Source organism: Hypoxylon fragiforme (assembly GCF_022984875.1).
Source record: "Hypoxylon fragiforme strain CBS 206.31 chromosome Unknown GGS25scaffold_10, whole genome shotgun sequence".
NCBI classification, from domain to species: Eukaryota; Fungi; Ascomycota; class Sordariomycetes; order Xylariales; family Hypoxylaceae; genus Hypoxylon; species Hypoxylon fragiforme.
In genome coordinates, this window is record NW_026054765.1 from 551,755 (window position 1) to 561,377 (window position 9,623).

The window sequence follows — 9,623 nt, forward strand, 5'->3', positions numbered from 1 at the left end:
TTTAATTTTTTTATATATAATAAATATAAATTTATAAATATAAATATAATATAACGTTTTAAAATTTTTAAATTAACATAAAATTCTTATATTTATAATAATTATAAATTTTAAAAAGTTTTAATTTAAAAATTTTAAATGAAATTTTTTATTTAAAAATTTTTAATTAAATTTAAAGTTATAAGTTTTTATCTTTTTTTATTTTAATATTATTAATAATATTATTTAATATAAATTTCCTTATTATTTATAATTAATTTATTTTATTAACCATTAATTAATATTAAAATAAATAAAATAATTTTATAATTACGATAAGTTATAAATAAAAGGTTAAAATTATAAATATAATTAAAATTATTAAATAAAATAAAAAAAATTAAAGATTTTTTTTTAATTAAAATAAGTTATAAAGATGGGTACGGGCCATGTGGGTCACGTGACTGTTCCCCATAATTCCCATAACAAACATTATTTTTTTAGCCTTACATGTATATGTGTACGGGTTAAAAAATGATGTTAATAAGTGTAGCCCGCCATTTTTTGATTTTTAAGTTAAGCTTGCTGAGATAAGCTTTTTATACATGGCATTATTAACCTTTTATACTAACTTAATCAACTTAGCCGTTTCACGTTACCTTATTATACGAAATGAAAAAAAAAGATTTAACCTAAGTTTCACACACCATACATTTATACTCACATGTTTTTAACCCTTTATTCTTGTTATTCATAAAGCTTTATACCAAATCTCTTTAATGAGTGACAACTTATCTGCTCATATTATCTTCGTGCTTGGACATATAACTTTACCAATCTCATGGGCGGGCTACCTGACCCGACGGTCGACCTTGACTGGTCGGGGTATGTTGGCTCAATCCATGAGCGTTTTCAGGCTTCCGCAAAGAGGTTTCCCAATAATACATGTGTCTTAGAAACAAAATCATCAACCCATCCTGAGAGATGTTTTACCTACAGCCAGATATATGAGGCTTCCAACACCCTTGCTTGGTACCTTCACAATGCCGGCATCAAGAATGGGGACGTTGTCATGATTTGGGCCCATCGATCGGTTGATCTGGTCGTTGCATTAATGGGTACTTTGGTATGATATAGTAGCCCAATTCCCCTACCTACTTAGTCTGCGATTTAGCTTCAATCAGGATCTCGTGCCTCGACTAACCTTGCGATTGTAAATCAAGGCTGCCGGTGCTACCATGACTGTGCTGGACCCTGCTTATCCCCCAGCTAGGCAGAAGATATACCTTGAGGTATCTCAGCCACGAGCCCTGATCAAAATTGGCCGTGCAACCGATGAGAATGGTCCTCTGGCCGACCTGGTGCAGAACTATATTGACCAAGAGCTTCAATTGAAGGCGCAAGTGCCCGATTTACGCCTCCTCGACAATGGTATCCTTTCTGGAGGGCAGGTGGAGGCCCAAGACATTTTTGACAACATCAGGAAATCTGCAGCAGCGCCTCCTAATGTGGTCGTTGGTCCAGACTCAAACCCTACACTGTCCTTTACATCAGGCAGTGAAGGCCGACCAAAAGGGGTTCTTGGTCGTCATTTTAGCTTGACCAAGTACTTCGGTTGGATGGCCGAGCGCTTTCATCTGTCATCTGAAAGTCGATTCACCCTTCTCTCTGGCCTTGCCCACGACCCTGTACAGAGAGATATATTTACCCCGCTCTTCCTAGGAGCACAGCTCCTTGTCCCATCCAAAGAGGATATCCAGCACGAGAAACTCGCCGAGTGGATGCGAGAAATGAAGCCTACTGTCACGCATCTCACACCCGCAATGGGTCAAATTCTAGTGGGAGGCGCAACGGCTGAATTTCCTAGCTTGGAACACGTCTTTTTTGTCGGCGACGTATTAACCACCAGGCAGTGCCGGTCCCTAAGACAGCTCGCCGTGAATGCCAACATTATTAATATGTATGGCACTACTGAGACTCAGAGATCTGTTAGCTACTTCGAAGTCCCGAGCCGAGCAAGGGACCCTGACTTTTTAGCGACACTTAAGGACACTGTTCCAGCTGGACAAGGGATGCAAAATGTCCAGCTTCTGGTTGTCGATAGGGAAAACCGAACCCGACAATGCCAGGTTGGGGAGGTAGGCGAGATATTTGTCCGGGCTGCTGGACTTGCCGAGTAAGTCTTTCTCAGGCGCCTCCTTCGCTTTATTGCTGACCATTTATTTTAGGGGCTATCTGGGGGATGAGGGGCTCAATGAGCAGAAATTCCTAATGAACTGGTTCGTCAACAACGAGATGTGGGTTGAAGCGGATAAGAGCACGAGCAAAGGTGAACCCTGGCGAACGTACTACAAAGGCCCAAGGGATCGCCTCTACCGTACAGGCGATCTAGGACGATATCTTCAGTCCGGAGACGTCGAATGTACTGGTCGTGCAGATGACCAGGTCAAAATTCGTGGTTTTCGAATCGAGCTAAACGACATAGACAGCAATCTAAGCCAGAACCCCCTGATTCGAGATTGTAAAACACTCGTGCGGAGAGATCGAAATGAGGAGCCAACTTTAGTAAGCTACCTGGTCCCAGAGGCAGCTGAGTGGCGCCGTTGGGCTTCAGCTCGGGGAGTAGAGGAGGTGGAAGATGAAGGCGTTGAGATGGGGCCCACACGGGTATTTTTGAAAAAATATCGGAGTATGGAGACTGAAGTACGCGACCACTTGAAGTCTAGACTCCCGGCATATTCAGTACCGAGCATCTACATCGTCCTTGAAAAGCTCCCCTTAAACCCTAACGGCAAGGTTGACAAACCAAATCTTCCATTCCCAGATGTCATCGAGCGCGTTGAAGATGCTTCAGAGGAAGACTTGAGAAGTTGGGAATCACTAACAGATATGGAACGTTCAGTGGCCCAAAAGTGGGCAGATCTCATTCGCGGTCTGAATCCGAGAACCATTAGACGGGAAAATAACTTTTTTGATCTCGGTGGACATAGTTTATTAGCTCAGCAACTGCTATTTGAAGTTCGAAAGGGCTTAGGGGCAGACGTCTCCATTAATTCCTTCTACGAGCACCCAGACCTAGCCAGTTTCAGCTCTCACGTGGAGAAGAGAGCTCAGGAAACTGATGTTGTGGATAGTAGCACCGGAAATAAGCCAGAGGGGGATCCGGCTTACGCCCTATCGCTAGACGAGCTACTGAATCGCCTGGATGATAATTATCAGCCAGTGGATCTCGAGACAATCGATCCATCTGTATGTTTGACAGTCTTCCTTACAGGCGCAACCGGGTTCTTGGGATCCTACCTTGTGAAGGATATCCTTGACCGGACAGCCCGCAGCGTTAGGTTGATCGCACACGTGCGAGGTGTCAAAGATTCAACGGCAGCGCTTCAAAGACTTCGCCGTTCTCTTCAAGGTTATGGTTTGTGGAACGATGACTGGGCGGAGAGACTGAGCGCAGTCGTGGGTGACTTATCACAACCTCAATTAGGTATCGACCAATCTACCTGGCAACAACTATCACGGGAAGTCGATGTGGTCATACACAATGGAGCCACTGTCCACTGGATTAGAAAGTACGAAGACATGATGCCGTCTAATGTGCTGTCGACTATCGATGCGATGAAGCTCTGTAACGAAGGGAAGGCTAAGGCCTTTTGTTTTGTTAGCTCAACTAGTGTTCTTGATACAGATTTCTATATCAAACTGTCCGAAGAACAGACTAGAACTGGGCAGGGGGCTGTGATGGAAAATGATGATATGCAGGGAAGCCGAACTGGACTGGGGACAGGATACGGCCAGACTAAGTGGGTGTCGGAACAACTTGTTCGAGAGGCTGGGAAACGAGGCCTCCGAGGTTCAGTTGTTCGACCCGGGTACGTACTGGGCGATTCTCAGACTGGCGTCTGCAACGTGGACGATTTCCTCATCCGAATGTTGAAAGGCTGCATACAGCTTGTAGCACGCCCGCGTATCATCAATACTGTCAACGCCGTCCCTGTGAACCATGTTGCCCGAGTTGTCGTGGCTGCTGCCCTCAATCCACTGCAGGGTGGAGTACATGTTGTTCACGTCACCGCTCACCCGCGTCTTCGCATGAACGAGTATTTATCGATATTAGAGTACTACGGCTACAAGACGCCAGAAGTCAGTTACGATTCCTGGAAGCAGGAGCTGGAGAGGTTTGTGTCGGCGGGTACCTTGGAGAAAGACCAAGAACAGCATGCCCTCATGCCGCTGGCACATTTTTGTATGAATGATCTTCCTGCGACTACTCGTGCCCCGGAGCTAGACGATAGGAACGCATCCTCAGTGCTGAAGACAGACGGGACTAGATGGACAGGAATAGATGAGAGTTCGGGCTACGGAATCACTAGGGAGGACGTTGGGCGATATCTTCGGTATCTTGCCGAGATCAGATTTATTGGCCAACCAACTGAAAGAGGCAGACAGTTACCTGAGCTCAGTGCGCACATAGTGCAAGCGGTAGCGGTGGGTGGTATTGGAGGTCGCGGGGGCGCTTCCTAACCCAACCTACTCTACGACTCAAGCCTCGGATCAGCTAGGTATGTACCTAGTTAGATAAGTATTATCGAGACATCACAGAATGTCTCAAGAGCACTATGGTTTCAACCGCTTGAAATCATCACCACTAATCTATGCGGGAGGCTTTGAGGGCCTTGCTTGGCCTACATATACTGAAATTCACAATGTGCTACTCAGAGAATAAGCTGTAAGTAGGCTCTAAGGCTACGATATAAGGTAGGTAGTATATGAGGCCTATTTCGTCTACGTAATTATCGTAATATGTACATAGCCTCCCTTGGTTTTTTGTCCACCTGCATAGAGACCAATGCCTACTAGGTAGGCTTCTTTCTGCTGTTCCCATTTCCTTCGCGGCCCATGACCTATGACCCATTCACGTATGAGCTTCATTCGCCAGCATATATAATAAGCCTGATGAGTCAGGGTTCCCCAATGCTTGTATAGCGTGCGTAGAATGCCAGAAATACTCCACCAAATCCTCCAGGAATCTACCGTGATGGGTATCACTCGATAATAAATATCAGCACCAGAATCATGTCCCTGATCAGTCGAGATATGTGCATGCCATTTTATGACGTCTCCTACCCAAAATCAATGCACGAATAACCCAGACCACGAAGGAAAATATGTCCTAGAACCCAGGCAAAACGCCTGCAATATATGAACGAGTCCCCCAAACTGTCGATAGGCATCTCGATAATGCCAAACCCTGTTCGTTCCACCAAACCTCTAGACTAGGTAGTACCTAGCTAAGGGAAACCCCTCTCATGATCTCCAAACTCCACCCTTTGATGCTCCAAACCACAGAACCTTTTCATATTTGGTCCTGTTGATGTATTCCGAGACCGGTCTGTGCCCGCAGGAACACTTTCATATCATGTACTCGTCTCATCTTTGTCTTTTTTATTGCAAGTTATATAGCAAATGCCTACCAGCCTGAGGTGTAAATAAAGGCCAACCACAGATGAATCTTATAAATGGCTTGGATCGAAATAGTGTCGTAGAGTGACCATATTTTTGTTCCGCCGGTTAAATATCGTGAATGTCCCCACAATATTGCTCGAAACCGAATCAAATGCGAAGCCTCTCTCAAATGTGCGCGACTAGAACACGTCACATGCCGGCCAATACGAGCCGACACGAAAAAGGGAAAAGAAAAGCAAGAAAAAAAAGGAAGAAGAAGAAAAAGAAGAAAAGCGCCATGGTGTGATGCAATAGCGAGCGAAGTGGTAGGACCGATAGCCTTATGCAGGGAATTTGTGGTCTAGTTTGCGCCAGAGAATATCAAGCTCCGGGAAGGATGTCCGCATGGAGCTCTTCGAGAAAGTCATCCAAGAAGATGATCCGGAACCGATTGGCATATTTGCTAGAGTGTGCCAGACTAGTCCAGTTTGATGATGTTGTTCGTTTCCAGGCAACTAATTCGAATCTCCAGCCCTTCTCGAGCGCTCGAAGAGCATAACAGAAGAAGCCCGGGGAGAATTCAGCTTCTGCGGCATCCCCTGTGGCCAACACGATGGTACCTGGTTCATGCATGTAGTCCCACATACTTTCCATCATGTTTAGATGTATGTTTTCATCAACACCCTGCTCCCCATTACGGATCTCTATGGTACTAGCCATTCGGTCTCCTGCTGAATCGGCAACACTATCATAGACTACATCAGAGGGTGATGACCGGGCCTTTCCCTGAGGTGTTGTTTTACCTTGTTGTTTGGACTTGGCGGGCGAAGGTATTCGCTTCTGGACACGTGAGAATATGTTCATCTGATAATTCAATTTCTCAGCCTCGAAGAAGTGAGCAGGCCAATGAGATCGGGAATTTCCAGCATATGCAGATCCTGCTAGTACTCTCTTGTAGGTGTATCGTGTTCGTTCCATCAGGAGGGCGAGCGTTCTAAACGAGAAATGAGGAGCATGAATCCTGCGCCTCATTGGAATTTTTCTGGAGATCTTATACGTCTCACAGAACCCGATGAATATGTTAGACATATCTACAAAGACATGTAAGTTCGCCTGCGATGACTGCGATGGGCTAACAAGCGCAGAGTCGGCATTGACGTAATCCATCAACTTAATATAGAACCTTTCCCGCTGTTTATCGACTTTTGCGACGGGGACCGGAGCTGGGCATGAAGGTCGTAGGTTTGATCTAAGTGGTTCCGTATACTCGAGAGGTTCAAGATTGAAGGAGCCGTCGCAGTTCTGGGGTTGTGCGATAAGACACTCATTTTGATCGCCTTTTTCGTGTGCTCCGAATGAGTTGAGGTTGCCGAGTGTGTTTTTGCTATGATCTTTTACAACAATTTGCCTAACTTCAAACGATGCCTGTTGTGAATTATGAAGCCAAGTATGAGCCTCGAGCCTCGTTGAAGATACCTGGTTGCTGTTTGATGACGTTGGTGGCACGGTGGGGTGTGATATCTCATATAGAGTGTCACCATCACGGGGCAATGCAACATAACCATATGCACCAAGGGCTGGAGGGGACTGAACTAGGCTGTTTGATTCTTGAATGGACACGCCGGGTGAGATTGGAGAAAAAAGATATGAGCGGTTCCGCTTGTTGCTAGTAGTGGCTTTCTCGATAACATCAGCATGACTGCCGGCATTCGATGAAATGATGCTAATATCAGGAGTTGATATACACGTGGTAAGTGTCTGCCGTGATGCTGTGGAGGTTGGGGTATTGCTTCTTGTGACCACAGTAGAAGGAGTGGAATTCACTGTCCTGGTAGGTGAGTGGCCCAGGGCCGCGAAGATGCCACAGAGGCCATCCCCAAGTCGTGGGATTGACCGTTTCTTAACGACGCTGTAGGCATTTGGGTTGGACTTCTGGGGTAGCGCCTCATTCCCTTTCGCAAGTAACGGAATGGCGTGACCATCAGTATAGAGAGAGCTTGAGGCCATTCTCAGTTAGAAAAGGAATATGATATTAGTAACCAAGTAGCAGCAGTAGACTTGGCCAAATAAATGATGAATGGAATTAGACAATTATCTGTGGTGTGTTAGTCGGATGATTGTAGATTGCGAGAATCTACGTTGGCTAAGAGAGAAGAAACGGGGAAGGCGAGAAGGTGAGAAGTGGTGATGATGTGTAGTGGTGTAGATGTAAAGGTTAGGCATTATGATGGAGTCGACAGGATGGCAGATGATGTCTTGCTTCTAGGATGGAGGGATGGAGGGATGGAGGGGTGGAGGATAGTATGTGAAGCGAGGGTGACTTACCTCGTCTCCAAGGTTGCTTGCTACCTATTCTTAAACAAAGATGCTGCTTAATCGTTGGCAAGTTTCTTGTTCATAATGGAAGTAGAATGAATAGTTGAGAGTTTCGTAGTGAATTGAATTACACAACCAAAGGAACTAGGCTAGAAGATCTTAAAGAGGTGCCAAAAAGATTAATAAAAAAAAACAATTATTGGTGACTGGTAAAAAGTGAAAGGTGAGTTACTATATGTTCGTAGTATTATTTTTGATGAAGGAGCTTGGAGATTCAATCAATAGTACCTATGTACTAGAACCTGAGGTTTATGTCGATGATAGCACTGAGATGTTGTACAAGGTTCAAAATTAAAGTAAGCACTGAGGTTAGGTTGCGATGTACATACCTATTGTGTTACGCCTGACGGGTACATATGGATAAGGGGACATCGGAGTTAGGCATAGTTACATGGTATGTAACTATGTAACAGCCAACATTGAAGTGGCGGGGTCAACCGTCAGCCTCAACGTCCCATCTTTCATGTACTCCACTTAATAGGTCATCACTACTATGTACCGTTGACATTTCCAAAATGAGAGATCGTTTAATAATAAAAAGAACTTGCTTTTCAGTTGTCACCTTGTATTGTATACATACATGTAATATGATAATATCAGCCACAGTAGATTTTACATCTGTATTTAAGGTAATTATCACAGTTATCGTAGCTTTGCAAGCGATATGCATATGTATCCCGCCTCTTAGTTATTATCGTTGCGATATGTCATTTTTATCATTTTTTGATTTTTCAATTCTTCAATTCTTTTTTTAACAACTTTATCCATCACCTGGCAATTTATAGCTATATCAGTTTATCTACTACAGTAGGATAACAAATTAACAATAGGTTACATAGTATGGTACGTATTAATATTGCCCCGCGTTTTCGATCTAGCTCCCGTCTCATATGGTACTATGTACATTGTAAATCTAGAAATACGGGGCATTTGTCCGATCAATTGGATCTGATCGTTCATACCTTCCGCCCTTCCCCGTTCCCTGGCTCGGCTGGGCCTAGAATCTTGCCCAGTACTCTGCGATTACCCTACACTGCATACTACATGTATGTACTCCACTTTACTACCTATGTACGTACCCCGGTCGGCCCAAATTCATCCTTCATCCTGCATTCTTTTTCCATTCTCCCACCTTTGACGAAGGAGTTGGCTTGTTGAGCTATCCGAATGCCATCTTTCCCCCTAAACATCCTCACACCATGATAATTGCTACCATTATTCATGACTTTTAGTCTTCTTCATCATCCTCGTAATTCAAAAGGCGCCCATATTTCCCGAGTTACTATTTGTCAAGTTGTGACCGATTTCCTACGCATTCCGACAGAACTACTTGCTTCCCTTCCCTTGTCCATTTATTTATCGAACCGACCGAATATTAGCTCCTTCCTCTCTAGTTTTTCTACGCCCATAGTATTTAGAGGGACGCCTGCAAGTCTACATGCACCCGCCTGTCGAGCCTACACCTACCACGTGTTTTAACCTCTATATTTGTACATCGAGCTATCTGAGATATCCCGCCCTAACGAGATCCATTTTCATGGGTGTTGAAATCTAACCGCCTGCTCTGAATATCGTCCTATGAAACAACTTGCGGGTCGAGCTCTAATGTAACCTCGAGTCTTGCTAATTCCATTGTCCATCTACGCCTTTGCACATGATAGGTGCTGATAGCCTTATCATATCGCTCATCCCTCTCACCTACCGCGTAACCGAACCGAAGCTGCTTCCTATACACAGGCTGATAACCATAATACGGTTTGTGCTAAGTGGTCTCGCAGCCTCCAAATATCGGTGACACCACTAAGGCGACCGATGTGACTGAA

At 44.5% G+C, this 9,623-nt stretch overlaps 2 protein-coding genes across 2 annotated transcripts; one reads left to right on the forward strand and one right to left on the reverse strand.

Annotated features, from left to right (window-relative positions):
- Window positions 1-573: 573 nt before the first annotated feature.
- On the forward strand, window positions 574-4,705 carry GGS25DRAFT_509531 (large subunit of L-aminoadipate-semialdehyde dehydrogenase). The gene is made up of 3 exons (XM_049262571.1): window positions 574-1,105; window positions 1,203-2,155; window positions 2,208-4,705. Exons 1-3 carry the CDS (start codon window positions 821-823, stop codon window positions 4,501-4,503), a joined length of 3,534 nt encoding a protein of 1,177 aa, XP_049112064.1. The 5' UTR covers window positions 574-820; the 3' UTR covers window positions 4,504-4,705.
- Window positions 4,706-5,768: 1,063 nt separating this feature from the next.
- Window positions 5,769-7,848, reverse strand: GGS25DRAFT_76489 (uncharacterized protein). Its single transcript, XM_049266007.1, has 2 exons — window positions 7,750-7,848; window positions 5,769-7,519 (listed from the first exon to the last, which is right to left on the reverse strand). Exon 2 carries the CDS (start codon window positions 7,429-7,431, stop codon window positions 5,806-5,808), a length of 1,626 nt encoding a protein of 541 aa, XP_049112065.1. The 5' UTR covers window positions 7,432-7,519; window positions 7,750-7,848; the 3' UTR covers window positions 5,769-5,805.
- Between the last annotated feature and the right edge of the window lie 1,775 nt (window positions 7,849-9,623).